Source organism: Lepidothrix coronata, unplaced genomic scaffold (genome assembly GCF_001604755.1).
Source record: "Lepidothrix coronata isolate B3197 unplaced genomic scaffold, Lepidothrix_coronata-1.0 Scaffold20, whole genome shotgun sequence".
Taxonomy (NCBI): domain Eukaryota; kingdom Metazoa; phylum Chordata; class Aves; order Passeriformes; family Pipridae; genus Lepidothrix; species Lepidothrix coronata.
The window spans coordinates 154,675-177,567 of NW_016690200.1; the positions used below are offsets into that span (position 1 = coordinate 154,675).

The 22,893-nt window shown below is 39.6% G+C and overlaps 1 protein-coding gene across 1 annotated transcript in view; it reads right to left on the reverse strand.

The window, feature by feature from the left end:
- LOC108493831 (protein piccolo-like) overlaps window positions 1–14,838 on the reverse strand; it is a gene marked incomplete at its 3' end in the record, with an annotated part of 160,942 nt that extends 146,104 nt beyond the window's left edge. The window contains 2 exon segments of the mRNA XM_017807715.1: window positions 7,506–8,757; window positions 14,597–14,838. Of these exon segments, the coding sequence (XP_017663204.1) occupies window positions 7,506–8,757; window positions 14,597–14,838 (1,494 nt within the window).
- Window positions 14,839–22,893: the final 8,055 nt, after the last annotated feature.

A 22,893-nucleotide genomic window follows, 5' to 3' on the forward strand; every position in this document is an offset into this window, starting at 1 on the left:
AAATAAATTTTGGCTTGCAGATGGAGCATATTTCATACAAAAATTACTGGCACACAACATGAATGTAGCTCTCATAAGCCATTTTAACAGTCCTTTTGCAGAGCAGAGACACACTCTAAGGCAATGGGTCTCATTCTCATTTAGACCAGTCATTTGGTGCTATAAAAAGGAACTTAAAGATATGCATAAAATATTAACAACCCTTTACATCACCACAGAAATGTAAAGATTTATAAAGCCTTTAGATTGCCACAGATATTTAAATGGACTTTGCTGACATTGCTCAGCTTCAAAGCTTTATCGACAAAATCAGATTCTAGTCTGAAAACACAGCAGCTTATTTGGTTCCTGACAATTTCAGGGAGGAGTGAGGAATCCAGATTTGGCTCTTAGTAGACATTTTTGCCAAGATGATAAGAGAAACATAAAAAAATAAAGTGCTCAAGCACAGGATTTTATGCAGCTTTGTGCAGAGTGGTAGAATACTCTAAGACACAAGAAACTACATCAGAAAATCCTGTTATGAACAAAAAAGAACAACTATCACAAAACAAACTTAATTAGTATGTCAACATACAACAGAAAAAGGTCTTCTAAACAGGCCTGGGCAATACTGGAGACAAAGTTCTCCTTCCACACCAGTGTTTCACAAATAAGATCTCAGCTGTTCAAAGTAATTACACTGAAACAAACATTTAATTACTGTACACAGTATGAAACTGATCCTCATTTGAGACAAATAGACAATTGCTACAAAATACATATTTACCTTCCTTTCAGATATCAGATGAGTTTATCAGGGAACACTGACTTAAGATGCTCCCAAACATGAGACTGGGTTCTAGTCAACAGCACAGTCCCCCGGGTATCCGTTTCACAAACCACAGCAATGGTTATAAGCACTGTAGCTTGGTGCTGAACCAAAGCTGGAGCAAACTTTTAGAATAGACATATTAAAAACTATTCTTAAATGTTACTTAGCTATTCTAAACCTACTAAACACTACCGGATGAATCGTGTTGTGCAGTTATCACAACTTTAAAACATACTCCACTACTCTCCTTAAACTACCAATACAAACAGCTATAGTTTGCATATGAACTATGAATATTTAGGGAACTATTATTTTATAGCTTACATAATTAGAATCATAAAGCAGAATAGTGAACATAATCTTTTGACTTTTTTTTTTAATTTTTTTTTTTTTTGAATGTCAGTATCTCAGAATATCTGAAAGTTAGTTTTTATAGCCAAGGGTGTAATTAAGCTGCCCCACGTACAGGACAAGGGAAAAGCCTTTTAAAGACAGCTCGATGCTCTGCATCATGCAGCACTGCAACAAATGCTCATTGCTTTCATTGACTTCATCAAGACAATATACCAGCAACATATGAATGTTTAACAAAAAATCTAAGTGCAAACGAAGAGAGCAGCAAGGAAAAGGTTAACAAAGTTCATCTGTTCCACACAGAGCACATCCGAGTGAATATTGCTGGGATTTGAGAAGGGATTAAGCTGTCTGGTCGGAGCAGGGCTGGGCCACGCTGCCGGCCCAGTGACTACCCAGCAAACAGCATCTCCACATCACATGGCCTCACATAGTAGTAAATTACAGTTGCCAAGCAACAGCAATACTGGCGCAGATGGCTGACTGCAGTTGACATCTTTAGCTATGCAGATTAATTTATTATTTACTCGTGTTAAAAACTGGACAGGACAGTTTCCTGGACTAATGAGAAAACACTCCAACATATTGTAGAATATTGTCCAACGAAAATATTGAGAAACTATTCCCCGTGCAGAGGGGGTTTGCCTCTTTCTATCTGCCCCTTTCATAAAAGGGAAAATAAAAAAAAAAAAATTAGAAAAACACAAACAACACCCCCCCCTCAAAAAAAACCCCAAACACAGGGCATCATTGCTATTACCACATCTAATCCTTAATGTAAAGCAGAAATGTAGGTACATAGTCTTCCTCTAAGACAGAAACAATGTGGGAGTTTGTTTAAGGATATTCCACAGAGAGAAAAAGTATCCTGTATTTCCATAACCCTTCTATTTGAGGATATTTACAATTTTCCCAAATGCCTGTGTGGCACTTTGACTAGAGGCAGAACTATAGGAACTATACTAACTTCATTTCATCACAAAAATTGTGAATGATCCCCATTTGCACAGAAATTGCAGTGTTAGTAAAACTGGAACACCCCAAGAACTCTTTGTATCAAAGAAAATATTTCACACAGAAATATTTCAAACTTTGATCATTTTTAAATGACAACTAAAAAAGGTTTGAGTCTGCTCTCTGTTCTGTTTGAACCCAGTCTAAAGTCCATCCTCTTTTACAAAACACATCTAGCTTTACTTCAGCACTGTAAGATTTGATATCTAAATTAATACTTTTAGAAAGTTAAGGAATACTTGGGTTTTGTTGGGGTTTTTTAAACTCATTTCTACACAACTTATGAGGATTATAAGAGCTGATAATCAGATTCAGGTCCTTAATTTTTTTTCTACTTTGTTCTTCATTACTCATATAACCCTGAATAACCCTTCCCAAGTCTAAGTTTACATAGAGCGTACAAAGTTTTTTTCCTGGTATTAAAAAGCTTAAGACTTTGTGGCATGTCACTACCCACAGTGATGGAAGTTTTATTCTTGTTTATATGTCATATCCAGACTATGTTGCATTCTAGTTCTTATGCACTACTACAACACAGCAGGGTCTGGACTACAAACCACAGGGAATATTTCAATTCAATCAAGCGCTTCCTTTACTGTCATTTAATCAAAAAAGATGTTATAGTGTCATTTTTATTAATTTTTTGTAAGTATAAGCAAGACTTATCTGGATTCACCACAAGAATTAGTCATCTTTCTTATTTTCAATTATATATTGTTCTCCATGTACTAGCTAATAATAATGATAATAACTGAAGAAAATTAATACATTTCTGACTGTAAATTCCCTTTAGTTACTGATAATACTTCATGTCCAAGTTATTTGCTACTGTTTAAGATACTTGGAGATGCAGGACATTATTAAAAACAAATACAAATACCAACATTCATTATAAAGATTTGAACCAAAAAAATTATATTCTTAAATCGAAGGTTGTGATATGATAGTAAATAAAAACAGAGGCAGAAAGAAAGAAAAAAAAAAACCAGGGCTGTAGTGCATAGAGCAATTGATATGGAAAATTTCTAGTTCTACCAAAAATGTTAAAAAAATACACATCCTCTCCCCCACCAAAAATTACAAAACTCAAAAAAATATAATATTTCAGATTGGATTAAAACAAATCCCTTTCACATTGAATTGAAAAATAAATGTGCAAATCCAGCCAAATTTTCCTTGATCAGGAAATATACACTCCACTTTGGGAGAGTCAACTGATGCGGATACATTGTTTGAAAAACAGTCAGAAATAATAAAATATTTTTTAGAATTCACTTTGCCTCCATCCAGAAGAGCTTTTGGCAAGTAAGCAAATCTTACATCAATATACACAGCTTCACATTATCTGAATGTGCAATTTTCGGGAAGTATCTAAGTATAAAATGAGACTAATTTGAAATGATCTCCTAAAAGAACACTGAAACAATGGATGAAAAATGGACTAATGCAGATAAAGTTCAAGTAGAATAATCCTTTCTCAAAAACTACCTAGGAGACAGGCATCCACAGCCCACATAGAGCCAAGTTTTCAGTATTAACAGCTCTAACACTCTACTTGATCATCAACTTTACAGAAGCCCATCATAAAGAATGTAATGACATTATTATTACACTTTAAACCTTTGCTCAGTCTGTGTTGTATGTATCTTCCAATAGCTAGTTCACACAGAATAAAAATTTACTCCAGTATTGGGCATATCATTTAGATTTAATTATAGCAGTTCATCCTTTTTGCCCTGCTTTATCAAAAAACTATACAGAAGTGTTTAACAAATAGGGTAGTTCCTCAAGTTGTCTTTGCTCAATTTGAGGAAGCCTAGTCCTAATTCAAATGTTCTAGAGTGCTGACTCTTTTTTGGGAAGTGCTGGTTTCTGTTGCTAATGCCTCATAGGAGTGGTTTTGGGAAAACAAAATGGTAAAAAAGGAGAAAAATTAATCACTACATAAAAAAATACACATCTGTTACAAGATTCTGATGTATATGAAAGGAAAATGGAATAGAGTACTAGTAATCAAACCTGTTTATATAATTTTTTTCCATTACTTTATGCAACTGTTGCTAGGCAGTCATGTGCCATGGTGATGAGTGGAGTGTGACTACCTAGACAGATTAGAGAGACATATGTTACTGAACACATTATGCATGGTGTGTTTTCTCTCTAGACAGCTGTATAAAACCAAGATATCAACTATTTTTCCTCCCCAAGAGGACTGCAAGGTCAGAAGGTTCAGAGAAATAATTCAAGGGGTCTGACCTTGCGGCAATACAGGTATCACTTTCTGCTCTTGGTTACACAGTTCTCTCTAGTGACTTAAAACAGACAGAGTGAATGTATTACTGCATTTTAAATAGAGGTTTAAATGAATAGAATTATTTTTTTTTAAATCTGCACTTTTTATAATGGTTTTACAAGGCATGCAATATACTTCCTAAGCGGGTTTATAAAACCTGCTGTATTCTTTCCAGAATCAGCTAGAAATACAGAATATAGAAATTTAGAAAGATCTGTATTGGAAAGGTGATTCACTCTCTTAGTTTTAGAGACTGACCTACCATGTAAGAAACTTGTAAGAAGAATATCTTAAGAAGGTAATTCAAGCAACTGTATGGGGGAAAATTTTAGAGAACAAAAGTCATATAAATTCTTTTCTAAATAAATGCCTTTCACTCCCAGCATCCAACTTGAAATTATTGCTTCCCAATCAGTAGTGTGTTTAACATAAGCAATAAAAATAGTGGCTACAAAGAACATGGGAAAGGCACAACACAGGATTCCAGAATCATGAAACCTGGCAAAAAGAACAGCAGGGAAAGTCAAAGTATGAGACTAAAGTCAGTAAGTGCAAGGGTAAAACAGAGATTTCTGGTCAATAACACTTTAGGAGAACTTAAAATACAAGAAGTCAAAAGAAAAAACTTGCACTATAATAGAGAAAACTGACAGCCAAGTCAAACCATGATTTTCCTGATAGACAGGAAGAAATGTGTAAACTAGTGTAAAGAAGGACTCAGAAACTTTGGTTAATAATCTAAATACTGAAAGAAAAGAGAAACTGGAAGGGAAGTTTGATAATAACTCAAGTGGGAACCATGGCAGCTGAAATAAGTCAATTTTTTGTATGTACCAGAGTAGGTTTTATTACTTTGATAGCAATATTCAGTAATAAAGTCAGATGTGATTTTTGTCACAGACTGGAGCAGGACACCCACAATGAAGTTTCAGCAAGACAGCTGGTGGTGCAAAGCTGAGCAAATGAGAAAAGCCTGAGTGGGAGTCGGGAGATTGGAACTAATAGCTGAATAAATTAGATGTCCAATACCTTCATTTACTGAAATGATTTCATCATGAAATAAATGCATATCCTGTGTTTATTTCAATGTGTAATATGAAATTCAAATCTGCTTTTACATATGTATGTAATCAGTTAGTCTTAAATGCAGCTGTATTTATTGTCTAAAAGTCCTGAATTTCACACTTACAGAGTACCCACTTTAAAAACTAGTAGTTATTCACAGAATTTTCAAACATTTGGAAATCTTACGTAAACTCTCTCTCAAAATCCATTTCATTTGAACATATCAAAATTGTTGACCATTTCCATGGGAAGTCTGAAGCTTTTAAAGGAAGACAAACCTGGGGCTCCAAGGTGCTCCAGGAGCACACTACGGAAATGAACAACTCAGCACTCAAAAATAAATGTAAGAAATTTTGGTCTAAAAACATTCTGTCAGAACTTGAAGGTAAAGTTTTATTACAAAACTTCCGCTTTAACATCAATGCATCATATTTCTTGTCTGTTATATATAAATACATCTTTTTTATACCACAAACAATCTAGAATGACATGGCTGTTCAAGTCACTCCTTTTCCAGTCCAGGCTTTAATGCCAGCTATCTCAATCCTTGATTTCCTAAATTCAAACACAACAGTACCCTCCTAAACCAAGACATGTGCTACCAGTGGTTACTGCAATTAGTCTTCCAGGCTTAAATTTGCAATTCTAACAACAAATCAATAAATATTATACTTGCTGGATACAAAAAGTCTGTTGTTTGTTACCGGTACCCACAAATAAACATGTGCACTGGAAAGAAACCCAACTGCTAGCAGTGTTCTTAAATCATTGTGGTATTGAGTAAACAGGTTGCCCAGAGAGGCTGTCAAGTCTCCACCCTTGAAGATATTCAAAACTGGCTAAACTTGCTTTAGGTGACACTGCTTTGAGCAGAAGGTTGAACTACATGACACCAGAGGACCTTTCCTGCCTCAGCAATTCTTTGATTCAATTTTAAACATACAGATACTATCTATTGGGTTCAAAATACAGTAACAGTCCGTACTTCTTCCTATGAGCATCTTAGGTTAGCTAAACTAAAAGCAAAACAAGACAAAAATAAGTTTTCCAAACATCACTTCTTGCTATTTATCATTAGTTTTTCTTTGGTGCCAGGTCTGCTATGTGTGAATTTCTATAAACTGGTAAAAGTGTTGGTACTGAAAACAAACTCAATTTCACTTCAGATTTAAAATTACCGTATCAGGATGTACAAGAAGATGTTCAAGCAGTAAGAAGAGATCAGATAGTCACATGAAGCCTTATTCCCATGCAGAGCAAGCAAAGGATATGTATAAGCAATAAATCAAGCTACCGCAAACATCAGATTAAAATAAATTCATTTGAAGTCCTAATATTGCTTTCTATTCCATTTTTATGTTATATAATTACAGCAAGAATGGTGACCTAGGTTAACAGTTCACAGAGATCTCTTTCTTAGCATCCCACAAGAACAAAATAACCCAAGTATCATCAAGTCAAAACTTATGACTCAGACTTTCAGCTAATGAACACTGACAGAGTAAATCTACCCCACATCCTTTTCTAAATCACATGCTGGAGCTATGAGGACTGATTTTTACTTTTTTTTTCACTTAGTTAGTTCTTAGAGTTGCAAATTTTATTTAATTATAAATATACTAGTGCATGAGTATTGTGGTGAGATTATAAACACAGACAGCAGGTGCTTAAAATCAATCAAAATGAGACAAAAGTCACATGGGGTTTCTCCTCTTTTTGTATGAAGAAATGAGAAGACATTTCTAAATCTATAAAACCAGAGAACCATTACCTTCTTTTTTTTTCTTTTCCCCCAATTTCATCCCATTTTACTCTTAAGCAGCTTCCCGGAATAGCATGAATTTTTTTCTCTGAACTCATTAAGTTAACATGATGATACAATGTAACACATCTGATGTTTCAGCATAACGAAAGTAAACTCAACTTTTTGCTCTGGTAGTGAATATCAGTTTAAAAACTACTCACCTCTGTGATATGAGGGTTAGGATTGAATCCACACAGGCTGCAGACTACAGTGTGACACTGGGTGCACGTGTTGTAGTTGGCCTTTTCTGGAGTGTGCAGCAGCAGCTCGGTGGTTGTGCAAAGAGGGCAGAAGGTTTTCTTTGGGGCGGACTCAGGGGGTTGGCTGCCACCAGCTGGCTTTTGCTGCGGGGGTTTGTCTGGTCCTGGTTGCTGGCCAGGTGGTTTTGTAGGTCCTGGTTGCTGTGCCGGGGGCTTTGTGGCCCCTGCAGTCTGAGAAGGTGTTTTTGTAGACCCTGCCTGTGGTGGCACTTGTTTCACAGGCCCTGTTTGCTGTGGAGGCGGCTTCCCAGATCCAGGCTGGGGTGGCTGTTTTGCAGGTCCCGTTTGCTGAGCAGATGGCTTTTCGGGTCCAGGTTGCTGAGAAGGCTGTTTTGGAGGCCCTGCTTGCTGGGATGATGGCTTTGCAGGACCTCCTTGTCGTGACGGCTGTTGAGATGGTTGTTTTACAGGTCCTGGCTGCTGTGATGGGGGTTTTGTGGGAGGTGGTGCTTGGGACGTCATTCTAGTGCTGTCTGGTTGCTGTGGGGAGGGTTTTGTTGGGCCTGGTGAAGGTTTTGCAGAAGTTTGTTGTTGAACAGGCTTCGTTGGTTCTGACTGTTGTGGTTGAGATTTTTGTGGTCCTCGTGGCTGGGGCGGTTGTTTCGCTTGCTCTTGCTTAGCATCTGCTGGGTGGCCATGGCCTGGTTTCTGAACTTGCTTTGGTTCCCCAGGCTGCTGCTGAGGCACTGGTTTGGAAGACTCAGTTTGCTGAGGGGTAGGTCTGACAGGTCCTTGTTGTTGAACAGCTGGCTTTGGAGACTGTGGTTGAGTTGGATGTTTCGCAGGGCCCCTCTGCTCCTCGGGTTTCCCTTGCTCTTTTGGGGTTACTTTTTGTTTCCTACTGGCTTCTTCATGAGCTGCATCTGAATCTGATATCAAATCAAAAGGATTGAATTTGTTCACAACTGAAGTGACTGCACTCAGTGGATTGGCTTCTGAGAGAAAACTGGGCATCATACTTGGCTTCTGATCTTCTTTAAAATCAGTCCTGGACTTTGATTCCCGTAGACTAAGAGTAGAAGGGCTCCGTCCAGGTGCCCGTTGTTCTGTCTTCAGCACATCTACTGTTCTGCTTTTACTTAAACCTGATGGTCCTGGATCTGGAGGCTTACCTGGTTGTCTGGGACGGTGGCTTGTATCAGGCTCAGGATGTCTGCAGACAGAAAACATAATAAAATTAAAATAATGCAGAATTCTAGAAAAATGAGATAAAATAAGATGTATCAGTGACCCTGGAAGTGTTCTGGTAATGCTATGAAGTTTCTCAGGTGCTTCAGTGTTTGCAAGACCAACGCTTATAGAAAGTGGATGTAAAAAGTATTTAAATAATAATTATTGTTTCTTGAAAGCTTATACAAGTATTCAGTCACAGATTGATTTATTATTTAGAAAACAATCTAATAAGACAACATCATTCAACCAGATAATTTTTTCTTCAGAAATCTGAAGAACTCAAAGCTACAACTTCCTATTATACCTATATCCAAATGAATAACTCTCCACACTATCCCTTGGGATACAAACACAAGAAGAAAGAGAAGCCTGAAAGGGACAGAAGTGTAAGAAAATTACCAGATCAAAGCACAGCCATAGAAGAAAAACAATGCACAATGCATTGTGTACTTGTGATCTGGCTACTTGTACAAAATTTGGATATATTTACAATTCAATATGCAGCAGGGATTTAAACCTCACAAAATCCACGTATGTTAAGGAGTACATGTCTCTTTGTAAAGTATTTTTTTTTGTCACCCATCCCCTCAAAGATTAGAATTTTCCATCAGATAAATAGGGGTCAGTTCACAGAATTAGCCCCAAAACCTTTTTTTCCTTGCAAATAGAACTTCTGTACAACTTCCTCTCAGCATCATCCCAACCTTTTGCAGCATTAAATGCCCAACATTAAAATGAAAAATCTCTCATTACATTAGAGAATTTGGAAAAATCCTTACAATAATATTTTGATGCATGTTTATACGGGAGAAAATAAAACTAAGAATGTAGGAACCAAAATCAAGACCATGTCTTCATATGTGGCACAGTATGCTACTTGTTGCTAGACTTGGCTGCAGCTGGGGGAAATAATATTGTATTCAATGCTAATGCTCAGGGAGGTAATAAAATATTCTATTCAGTGCTATCACTGAGCTTCTGCTGGAAGATACGGTGTTCCCTTCAGTGTCACAGAAGTGTTGCAAATATAAAATTTTCAGTTTCCACTTTGAGAGAACCAGTCAACTGTGATCTTGTTTTTCCAGACATGACATTTTTTCTTGGGCATTCATGAGCAAAGTAAACAATTGCTCATTACATTTAACTGTATTCCTTGACTAACAAATAAATAAATAAATAAATGCCCAATGTTGTTTAAAAGTTTTGTCAGAAGTCTGCAGAATTATATATAGCAGCAACATTGGAAAATGTATTTTACACTGTTAATGTCATGATGGGTTTACTATCTTTTCTGATTAATATTTAGAGATTCCATGACATGCCCAGCAATGGTAATACAAAAGGACAAAGCCAAGTAGACATTTTTGTGCATGTAGTTCTCACAACACATGATTTCTCATAATCATGTGCCTGAGTTTTTCTGTTAATTAAAAATTTCCACATGAAATCCTTGTTAAGGACAAATTATTTCCAGCCTTCATTAACTTCATTTACCCTTTCCTGTTCTTGTAAAATTATTGGCCATAATACTTCAAAGTTTACAACCTTCATGTGCAACCCACTGAAGTGAGTAGGTGTTTTTCCATTGGCGTCAGCGAACATTGATTAACTCATTACTCATAAAAAGGATAGTTCGGAAAAGCCTCATGATAATCTAATTCTTTCAAATATTTGGCATTTTTGTTTGTTAAAAGAGTAATTTTATACTCTCATTAGCAACTAGGTAGGTCTACCTGCAGTTCTGTTTCTTGTTATTTAGATTAGCACTACAGGTTTATCTGAAGAGACACTGCTCACTACATGACATCACTTCAACTAGTCTGTTAGCAGCAGGCTGGTACACTTCCAACAGTCATGTTTGCAAGTGTTCAAGCTGTTGGAAGGCTTCATTCAACAATGATGAGTGACAAGGGGAAAAAAAAAAAAACATATAAACCCTCCCCTAAAACTGATTTTAGAAATTCAACTTGGACATTAGCAGGAAAAAGTAAGTGTGGATGCCTACTGGAACAGAGTTCTCCAGCTTTCATTTTTATCAAAATAATGTGCTCCATAAATTTCCACTTGATCAGATATCAGGATCTGAAATGACATTAAAAACCACGAATCTAGGAAATAAACCCAGGTGACTGCAAGGTTGCTGGTGTATTCTGAAGACCATACTTGTCTTGTCTTTGTACATAACAATGTTTCTAAGCAATGGAGACAGAGCATGGCTAACTAGTGGAAGAAAAAGGCTTGAAAAGACAAGCTTCTTGAGAAATGTTACTTCTGTCAAAAGCCAGGACTTGCTTCATTTAGTTTAAGGTGCCTGGGAGTTGAAGTCTTCTTTTCTACAACTATTTTACAACCAACTACAGAATGATATTGAAAAATTTCAATTGAAATGGAGAATCAGAATCATCAAAATAAATCTTGTATTTATTTGACAAGAATTTTCTAACTTTCAAACCTTCTGAGTCATGAAAAACCCACAATAGTATTAAAGTCTCCAAACCAGACCCAACAAGCAAAATAATCTAGTTCTCCCTCACACAATGCTTTTCTTTGTGCTGCTGTGTTTCTCCTCACTTTGGCCTTGTTCCACAGGAATAATCTTCACTCATTTACATATTACAGAAAAATCAAAGCTTACTTTGGAGTAAGAGGAGATTTAACAAAAAGACTATTGGTTTAGTTCTTGAATTCCAAAATATAAAAACCTATTAAAAAGTCACATCTTTTTCCCATTCATCAGTATAAATAGTTTTAAAGAGAAACACAGTAACTACACAACTCCAAGATAGTTAGATCTTTTCGTATCTACAGACTATATATATATATAAATATATATATAAACTTACCCATGCCCCAATGGCTAACTGTTGGGTTTTTAGTCAGTAGAGTGATGACATTAAAAATAATATATATTACTCCTGGAAAATACACCATAAACATACTTTAGAAGTGTGACAGTCAGCAAGACCTCTTAGCATTTCCTATCAAAATGCAGCAATTTTTTTTTTACTGTTGATTTCTATTGTGACTAACTTAATGAACTGTGGGGAGAAAAACAAACAAACAACAACAACAAAAAAAACCCACAACCAACCAACCAGCTGTATTAAACGCTCATATACTCATTTGGTCACCTAATCCTTTCAGACATGGAACGATTCCTCAGGAAGTGGACACTGACACAGTCACAGAGTCATTCGATGAAGCCAGAACAACTGGAACTTGCTTACAAACTGACTGTGTACGTTTCAGCTAAATTTCCCAACCATGAGTTTTCTGAAGACAGGTAACTGAAATCGGATAGAAAGATTTCCATAGATCCTAAACACCTAACCAGAACCTAGCTAATAAAATGCTCAAAAAAACCACTAAAATTAAAAGGTACATTTGAGTTAGGCAGTTTACTTTAGGTGCTCTAGATCTAAATGCTTATATTAATATTCATAAATCTTAAAAGCTCAAAGCCTACAGAAGTCCTAGAAGGTAGAGCATTTATTTTAAGGTGGCACAGATGCAACTATGTTACCTGCTACAGATATATATCTTACTAGTAGAAATTCTGTAGTCGCAAAAATTGTTTCTTCAGGATACTATCAATCATGAGGAATTTATACACTTTAAGACTTGGGTTACTTTGGGAGCAAGAATGAAAGCATTTAGAATAAGAAATAATTATTAGTCCCTAATGTTACAATGGAAATCACAAAGGAAAAATCCATGTTAGCAACATGAAAAAAACCTAACAGACACTGCAATAAGGACACTGTCACAATGCAAAGCTATATGAACTGGAAGCCAGAATTCCTCTTTTGATCACTGTTTCAGTCACTTTATATTTGGACTGGCATAACCAGGCTAGGAAAAAAAAGCTGTTGGGAACAATTGTAGAGCATCAGTTGAGAGGCATTTTCCACATCTGATTTCTTTGGCCACACTGACTAAAACAAAAAGCTTGAAGCTAAGGAATCTGAGTCTCATCAGGCTAGTTCCAGTTTTAGTCTGGAAGAGGGTGCTCCTTAATCCTTAGAAGAGTCTTACTCCATAGGTTTGGATCAGCTTCTTGGTAATTATTCCTAACATTCTTGGTAGATCTTAGAAAGAGAGGTGCACAAGAGGAGCAAGTAAAGCCACAAACCAAGAGCAGAGACAACTAGTAACTTCATTACGGTGTGATAGGCACAAAGATTCTATGATGGGAACGGCTACAGTTTCAAAATGTCAACTTTGACTATAAGGTAAAAGGCTGTAATTACTTTAAATAGAGAGGGAAATGATTATATGCTAACAAGATCAAAGTATGTTTATAGGAAAGTAGCCATTTATCAGTGCAGAGATATCCACATTGTAATGAGTTTAACCTATTCTAAAATATTCCAAGAATCTTACTTTTTACTGGAAAATTAGCATGAAAAAATAAAGTTTCAAATACTTGTGTCTTTGCTCATAGACTGTTATACAAAAAGGAATTTTGATCTTAGTTTCAGAGAACTAAAGAATATTTATTTTTCTCATTAACATCCATAGAATCTGGGCAGAGTCCTGAATTGAATGGAAAATTGTACTTTACACACAGTGGTAATGCCTGATTAATAATTATGGAAGACGTGAAATAGGAAGATTTGACTTCCAGTCTTAAAAAATGGAGACTGTCATCTCAGGTATAATCCCAGTGACTCCAGTAGTTTGCCCAAGAACGAATTTAGTCCCCACCCTCCTTGCCTCTCCTCTTCTAGAATTCACTTATATAAACCTGATATTATATAAACTCATCATGCCTTTATGTGGGGTGAGGTCAATACACCGTGAAACAGCCGGTCGAGGAGGCTCCTTTCAGCATCCAAGACAAACAACACATCCAGCCCCGGAGCCGGAGAGCAACAGAGGCACCGGCCCTGGATGACGGGCCGGGGTAGGAGGAGGTTCAGGACCGCGGACAGCGACACGGGGCCGGGGAGGGATGGAGATTCAGGACCGCGGACAGCGGCGGTACCCGGGGAGGGAGACTCGGCCCCGGGCCGGGCGGGGAGCTGGCTTGTTGCTCGTCGGGCACTGAATTCACTGGGAGGCAGGGAAAGAACGTGGAAGGAAATCACCCCAGCCTTCGCAAAGGCACAACCTCGCAGAGGTAAAGCCATCACTATCCAGAACACTGGATGCCGTGGCAGTCAATTTAAACTGATAAATGGCTTCTCCTCCTTTCAAAAAAAAAAAAAAAAAAAAAAAAAAAAAAGGAAACCGCGATGAAACAGACCTCCTCAATCCATGACTATTTAATGAGGCCAAATGATAGCTGTAGAGGTTCCGAATTGGCAGAGTAATGGCCAGCAAATGCATTATGCCGAAAAGCTTTGGAAGATTCAACAAGAATCCCTCTCCACACAGAGACGCTTGCAGAGCCCATCCGCCCTGGGGAGAGCTTCCCTGGCTACTGTGGAAGTGGGGCATCCAGCCTCGTAAAGCACACACCCGCACACGGAAAACCAGAGCGGCGTCTGCACATCTCTCCGCGCCCCAGACATAGAACTGCCGGTGCTCTGGATCGGTGAGAGGGGAGGGAAGGAGAGAGGGAGCAGTCCCCCAGCCAAGGACCGCCGTTATTATTAGGGATCACTGGAGTGGGAAAAGCCGGGGAGTGCGGGCTCCGTCCTGGTGCCCGCGCCCGTGCAGCCGCCCCTTCCCTCCCTCCGCCGGCAACATGGAACGCCGGCTCCCGGTGCGGCGGGCCCGGATCGGATTGCGACTCGCCCCCCGCCCCACCGAGAGGAGACGGAGAAGGGGGGGAAGGGAGGAGCAGGAGAAAGGAGATTTTTTTCCGTGCATGCCTTTGCATGGGAGGCGGCTCCGCGCCGGCGAGGTTCCCTCTGGGCAGCCCCTGCGCCCTTGACATGACAGCGGCGATCTGCCTCCTCTCCTCCTCGCTCAGCTGGCTCAGGTCCGCCTCCACCCCGGCCGGGACCAGGCGCTGCAAGGGGGCCGCGGAGCCGCCGCCATCCCCGGCCGCCGCCGCCCCTTCGGGGAAGGCGCCCATCCCTTCGCCTCCTTCCAGGCTCGCCTCGTTGCCCATGGCCGCCGCGGCTCCGCGCTCGCCGCCTTGGGTGCAGACCGGGCTGGGGGGCGGCTCGCAGCCGCGCTGCCCGGAGGGCGCTCAGGGTTCCGCGGCCGCCGCCGCCACCACGGCCCCGCTCGGTGGCGGCAGCGCCGTGGCCGCGCTCAATGGCCGTGGCCGGGCTCAGTGGCCAGGGCCGGGCTCAGTGGCCGCCGCCGCGGCTGCCGGGGGAGTGCGGCGGTGCCGCCCGCTCCGCCGCCCCGCGCAGCGCATGCTCCGGGCGGGCGGGTCCCCCCGCGGGCCGGGCCCGCCCGCGCCCCGGACTTTAAAGGCACCGCCGCCCCCGCCGCCTCCCCGAGCGCCCGCCGCGTCCTGGAGGAGCGGGCGGGGATGCGCTGCCCGACCCCGCAGGGTGCTGCCTCCCGTTCTCCTTCCCTCCGCGCACAAGGGCGAGAGAGGCTCCTTCAAGCTTTGACTGCTCGCTCGCCCAAAGCACGAACTGAGAGGGGCTGGAAGACGCACCCGTAGGATAGCCCTCCACGGAACCCCTTCAGCCGGGTTGCTCCGGACCCTGAGCAGCAGAGTTTTGAACGTCCCTATGGATGGAGCTTTCACGGCCTCTCTGAGTCCCTGTCCCGCCCTCGTGATGACTGAATGCAGCATGTCAGTGTCATTCCAGGATCGGCGAGCCCCAAACTTGTCACTGCATTCCTAATGCGGTTTCACAGCTGCTGAATATATTGAGGAGAATCACCTTCTCTAACCTGCTGGCCACACTTGAGGTACCAGAGGTCGGTCTGCTATTGGCATCCTTCATCACAACAGCCTACTGCTGAAATGTTTCACCTGGACTTTTTCTGCAAAGCTGCGTTTGGGCCAGCCTATCCTGGTGCATGGAGTTACTCCGTGCCAGATATAAAATTCTGCACTCGCGGTTGTTCAACTTCATGAGGTTCCTGCCTGCCCACCCTACCACCTGTCAGGGGCCCTGCAAGCAGCGGCCCTGCCCTTCAATGTATCTACTGTTCTCCAAGCGGCCATCACGCACAGACTTGCCGAGGGTGTATTCCATGCCGTTGCCCACATCATTAGCAGAGACATTGCGTATCATTAGTCAGAAAGATACAAATAGTAACATGCCACCAGCTGGACGTGAAACAATGAACCACAACCCATTTGAGCGTGATGGTTCAGCCTATTTTTCATGCACAGTACAGGTCTTACTAATTTGAGTATAAGGATATTATAGTTGATCGTGCTGAAAGCCTGATGGAGTGATTTGCCTGGGGTTAAACACATGCTGTCTGTTTTAATAACCTTCCTGTCCTTTGCTTCCAAGAGGACCTGCTCTGTATCTTTTCCAGGAAGGGTACTAGCCACATTAGCCCAACTGCCTTGTAGTTCTCTTGTGGATCCCCTTTTTGAAGATGTGTGCAGTGCTTGCTTTTTTTCTGGTCATTAGGGAACTTTCCCAATGTTTGAAGATGACAGAGTGACTTTGAAACAGCATCAGATAGCTCCCTCAGCACCCTTTGATCCACCCCATCTAGTGCCATAGGCTTCTGCATATTGAACTGGTTTAAGTGCTCTCAAAGTCTGTCTTACTCTGCTATACCTCATGCTTTCACTCCCATGTATTCTGATGCTTGGCTTAGGGATCTGGGAGACTAGAGGGCAACCCTAATCCAAAAAAACCATGTCAAAGAGCCACTAAGTACCTCAGCCTTTCTATGTCTTAGCCACTAATTTTCCTGCCTCAATGATTGGGGCCAAACTTTTACCAAATCCTTCCGAGAGATCTTACTAAATTGTGTCTATACTTTGCATATTCCAATGTGTTTGTTAAACAACTAGATCTTCACAAATATCAATTGTGTTAGCTAGAAGAATGTGACAGTACTTGATGCTCTCGCTTGTCTCCTTCTTTAGCACCATTACTTTTCTCCAGGCACAGCTGTATGCAGATGAGCTCCCAAAATGACCTACATAAGGATGCTGTGCAAATATTTATAGTACTCCTGTATTGTAGCAATCAGAGATCATTTTTCCAGTAGTGGTTCACAGCAAATGATGAAACCAGTAGCAGCTGGGGGCTTCCTGCTTTTCTCTTAAGTGCCTATAAGTTACACATCAAAAGAACAACTCAGCAGAGAACATGATAAAGCACAGAGGGAAAACTCTTTAAGTGGAGTATCATGACATGAGTGTGGCTGCCTCTCCACATGGAGTTCTAGGTAAAGACATCAGAAAAGCCAGTGGGAAGAGGTAACACATAACACAGTCACAGCTGAACAAGGGTGGATTCACTTGGCATGTGAAGGAAAGACACAAATTTCATTTAATGGTTTTACAGGGAGGCAAATACACATCCCTGTTCATTCAACACAAGTGAACATCATGTACTTATTTATGAATAAATGTGAAAAGTGCTGCTGCGTAGAAGAAGGCAAGTGCAAAACAAAGATAGGGAACAGGGATTTAATCAGTGAAAACATTTGGTTTTCTGATACATAGTAATGTAAACATTAATAATGCTCTTAGATACTCAATACTTAAATATCCTGTAGAGGGTGATACTCCTGTCCTTTAGCTTGGTAGTCTGAAAGATTATTAAGTTCCCAAATGAAATTTTTCTAAACAAACAACCTCACTATGTTTTTTATTCAAAGCCAAATAAGTAAATAGAGCTTTTTACTCAGACCTAGAAGTTGTCATGTTTAAAATCAGATGCACTATGTTAGATGTAGATACAGACAAAACAAGGGAGACCGAAACACAAAAAATTCACTCAATAAAACAATTTAAACTGGGGAAATATCAGTTCTTCTAGTGCTTATTGTTCAAAACTATATATACTGTTCCTGTTTCACTGTTAGGATGTTCTGAGAGGAAAGAGACATATAATGCCTAAAGAAGCAAACTGAGCCCAAATGGAGGTGAAGGATGACAAATGACCGTGGATGCAAAGTTCATTATTGGCTTCACTGGAGCCAAAGATGTCACCTTAAAAATTATTATGATTTCAAATATCTTAGGGATTTTCGTGGAAACTGTCTCTTTTCACTTTTCTGTGACATTTACTTTTTCTTATGAACCAGCAATAAATTGACAGTTATCTATTCCAGAAGTCCCACTGCCGGCCTGTCTGCCCTACGTTCTGTCATTTCCACATCTTCCTCCCTATATGCTTCACAGTCTGTCCAAAAGTGACAAGAACACACTAATTTTGGTGTTACGGATGAAACTCAAAAACTAATGAGGCACAATGTTCTGTTGTAGTGAGGAAAGAAGAGTTATCAAATGAATCAGCCTATTTCTCAAAAGTCTTAATATCTAACTTGCAAGAAACAGCTTAGTGGTGTCAGGATAAAAACCCTTATTAAAAAATTGCCTAATCTCTAACACTGAAAAATATGATTAAAACCTTTTCAGAGATAAAACAGTCTTTTAAAAAACACATGCAAATTAGAAAAGTTGCTGTAAATTTAGAGGCAGAGATACAGAAGCAAGTCACCTTCCCTTTGATATTAGGTAATATAAAAAGGATAATCATGGACAGAGGCAAATCCAACTACTCTTTGAGGACTCGCTCAGTTTTTGTAGAATTTTCATTGTATCCAAAATAGATCAGCACAATCCACAAACATTTATATCTTTTACACTGAGTCATTGAATGATATTTTTATCCCTGCAAAACAAAGACACAGTATATCTGAAGTGCTGTAACTTCGTTCAGACTAAAGACTGTGCTATATCAGTAATGCAGTATATTCATGTGGGCCCAAACAGTTTGGTGTGCAAACTAGGTGCATCAGATCTCCAAAGGAGCCAGTCCAAGTCAGAGCTAAGTATGCAGAAGCAGCACAAGGATGCTAGTTCATCTTTTACCAGTGCTGAATCTGATCTGGAGCAAGGGAATCTCAGTTAAGTGTTATCTGCAGCACTAAAATGAGTGCTTGAAGTTAATTTACTGATTAACAACACTGAAGACATCCAATCTTCTCATTAGTAGACTACTTACTATAGATGTGCTCTTTATATTTAGTTGAGAAAAAGCCATTTAGCGCATAGAATTTGGAGAAGTAATGCTAAGATCATCAGAAGAAAGGAATAAAAAGTCAGTAACACCTTGGCATGAACTGGCAAAAAAGGAGAGGAAGGAAAACTTTTATATCTTAATAATATGCCTGGCATTATGCCCAGATAAAAATGAAAGAAGAAGAAGGTATGTTAATCATTAAAGATTAACAAAGACTGTACTGATCAGTACCAGAAAGAAAGGTAAAGAGGAGCTAGAATTTGCATAAATATATTTATAAAACTTTACACATTAATAATTTTATATTCTAGCTTGTACAAATACCAAGTTGAAAGTTACAGTGCCCCTAACACATTTATCTATCCCATTTCAGTGATCCAGGAACTGTGGAGGGTACTTTGAGTGTAAAAGACATGGCTAAGATGCAATCAACAGTTCAGTCCATCTGCTATACAGAATGATAGTTGTTTCCAGTGACGCTTCTTCTCTCACAAGTATTAATTCTGTATCAAAACTGCACTTGTCTACAGACAACCAGAATTTGGCTAAATACTGCACAGCAAACGTTCTTCAAGATCATGATGACTCTCCAGTCTCAGCTAACTTACTAGTCACCAAAACAACCAGTACAAGATGATAACAAGATACCTTCCAAAGCATTGCGTATTGCTGTTCAATTCTCTCTCTACACAGAATTTTCTAATCCATCACTTTGTACATGCCAGTTGAGAAAACATTGAAATAGTGACCTAATCTGTTCAAAAAACCTTGCAAAACCCCATCTACTTTAGGAAAAAATACCATACACAACCCAAAACTGAACATAGCATAAAAACTCCCAGGTAGGATAAAACACCCTGGGCAGAATTATTTGCAGTATTCTAGAGTTCCTGAATGTCTGGGGTTTTGGAATACCAGGCACTCTGATACAATAACATTAATGTTACAGCATTCTATATATGATTAAACAAATCACTTTTGAATAGCCTCTGCAGATATTTTAGCCTCATTATCATCAGAAACAGGCTTAGTACATGCACTTTGCCCTACTGAGAAGCCAGTGCATAAACACCTGGATAAGTTCTCCCACCAATCTCACAAACAGATTTGCTTACTTAAGCAAAACAAAGTCTGCCAACTGCCTACAGCACAACAATGTTGATATGCTCACAGTATGGACCATCACAGTATAGATCAGTCACAATGTTAAAAATCTTACAATTATTTGCAGTCAGTGTTTCTATTACACAAAGAGTGATTAGCATCTTAAACTGAAGAATGGGACAAAATCACCATTAATTTCAAAGGCTGTATCCTAAACAACCTGCAAAAGCAGTAATATTGTAGTTTTGTCCTATTGTTCTCCACTTGCAGCAGTTGATTCCAACTAATGGTGGTACAGACATCATCACAGAGTTCAATTTTTATTTGTGTATATGGTGAAACAGTCATGGGTGGGATTATTAAAATTAGGAAGAACTTAGAGAAAGACTTGAGCTATCATTAGCGTTGAATTCTGATAAATCACATTAGAATAAAGTAACTATTCTGTTTATTAAATTGGGTTTACACCAGTGAACATAACAGTGAGACCCTCAGGATCTTTCTTTTAGAATTGTAATTGGTAAGACAAGAGTGTTGAAAATTCTAATTCCCTTAGTAGTTATCTGTTTAATGCAGAGAGCACAGTAGGAAAAACTTCACAGGCTAAACGGAGGAAAGTCTCGTAGTGAAGTAAATATTTAGGTTTTATGTTAAGGTCCTGCCTGTGCCACAGAGGACAGGCTTTCACTTTAAATATAATATAATCTTATATAACTTTTCCTATTAAATTAATCCGGGGGGAGGCACAAGGCAGAGGGGGAAGAGGGAGGGGGAAATCTACTAAGATTCATTAGGACTATCAAAAACAACTGTCTTGTATTACATGGATCCTACTTAATATAGGATTCTTGAGATGAAACCTTCCTTACTTTAAGTATTCAAGTTAAGCGTTTGAGTCCATCTTTGGAAGCTCACATGTGGAATTATAAGAGGGATGCAGAGCACATAGTTCCAGTGGGTACTGCCAATTCCTTACCATGTACTGAGAGACACATTTTAGACCATGCTAAATACACATTATCTAGGTTTTCTGGCAAGAGCTACCAACTGTTTCTGTGATGGAACTAAAGAGAAAAAAATAAACAGTTTATCTTTGAAATATTGTCCTTAGAATGGGCTCCGAATATTGCTCATTTCAGGTAAAGTAAACAAGTCTTTATCCCAGAAAGTATATCTATTCAGGACTAAGAAAGTTTACCCTTCTCTTCAAATATGTACTTAGAGGCTTTATACTCTTGACACTAGAAATAGCTCCTAGCTTATAAAGGCACAAAAACAGCGAGACATCCCAAAGGCCTCAATTTTCATTTTAGTCCAAAAATAATCTTGGAATGGGTGGGAAGTAACCTCTGGAGGTCACCTGGACCAGCCACTCGCTCAAAATAAGGCCAACATAAATTAGGTTTCTCAGAGAAACTTGCAGTTAAATTGATCATTTCCAAGCATGGAGATTTCAGTCTCTCTGGGCAACTTTATGTGTAATCAGAATTTCTTTTGTTGCAACTTACCTCAATTACATCTCATCCTTTCACTCTGCGCCTTGGGGAGGAGTAAGGCTCTATTTTCTCTGTCTCCTCCCACTAGGAACTTGAAAGTGGCAATAAGATTCATCTCCATAAGGCTGAACAAATGTCTCTCTCAGTCTCTCCTGAAGACAGGTAGTCTGATTTCCTAACAGTTTGGGCAACCCTTCACTGGACTTATTCCAGTTTGTCAATCTCTTTGTTATGCTGACAAACCCAAACTTGGCCACAGCACTCCAGATGAAATATTAAAAATGCTGAGTAGAAAGAAATAATCAGTTCCCTTAATTTCTTGGCTATGATACAGCCCAATATACTGTTGACTGCCTGAAATGCAGGATTTTGCACAAATCCTTACCAAATTTGATGAAATCGTGTCAGCCCGTTCCTCCAGCCTGTCTAGGTCTCCTTGAATGCCACCTCTGCTATATCGAGTTCACCTGCCAGTTTGGTATCACAGAATAACTTGATGAGAGTCCATTCCTTCTCCTCCTACAGATCATTGACAGATATATTAAACAGCATAAGTCCCAGACAGACCCCAGAAGAGCTTCACTTGATCTAATGCTTCATACAAAGCATAAATCATTTCCCAGTATACTTTGAACCCCATGACTCAGACAGAATTTCATTATTAAATGTTCCACCCATTGAAACTGCAAGGGTTTGTGAGGATTCATAGGAGATCATGCTCAAAACCTGCTAAAGTCAAGATTGAAGACCCCTATTACTGTTCTCCCCTCCTACACAGATTTAGGGTTTTTTAATTATAAAAGGCAATCTAATTGGCCAATTATGCCAAAGCATAATCTACATGTTGTACAACTATATTGGATATTTTCATTCACCACCTTCTCCTTCATTTGTCTAAAAATGGTACACAAGAGGACTCACTTCATGATTTTTCCAGGAATGAAGATGAGGTTTGTTCACTGATATCATTTCTGGCTTCTTCCAGCTCCTTCTGGTTGTAGCATTTGCCTTTCCCCAGGCATCAGGGAACTCCCCCAATCTCCACAACCTTTCAAGGACATCTAAGAGTGACCTCATATGACATTGGTCCAATCTCTCAGTATTCACGGATGCATCCCTTATAGTCCCATGGATCTGTATATATTGAGTTTACTCAGATCACTGACTTTATCCTCTTCCACTATTTGACCTACCTAACACCATCTGTACCTACCCAAGCAATGTTTCTAAATTTTTCCTTAGCCTGCTCTCACTTCTACTTCTATAAATGTTCTTTTTGCACTGGACCCCAGCCAGGTCCTTGTTTAACCAAGACAGACTCCAGATATATATCCTAATTTCTGTGAGTACTAGGATGGATCATTCTTTTGTTTGGAGGAGACTGTCCTAAAAGATCTGCTAACTTTCATGAGTTCCTTTGCCCTTCAATACTGC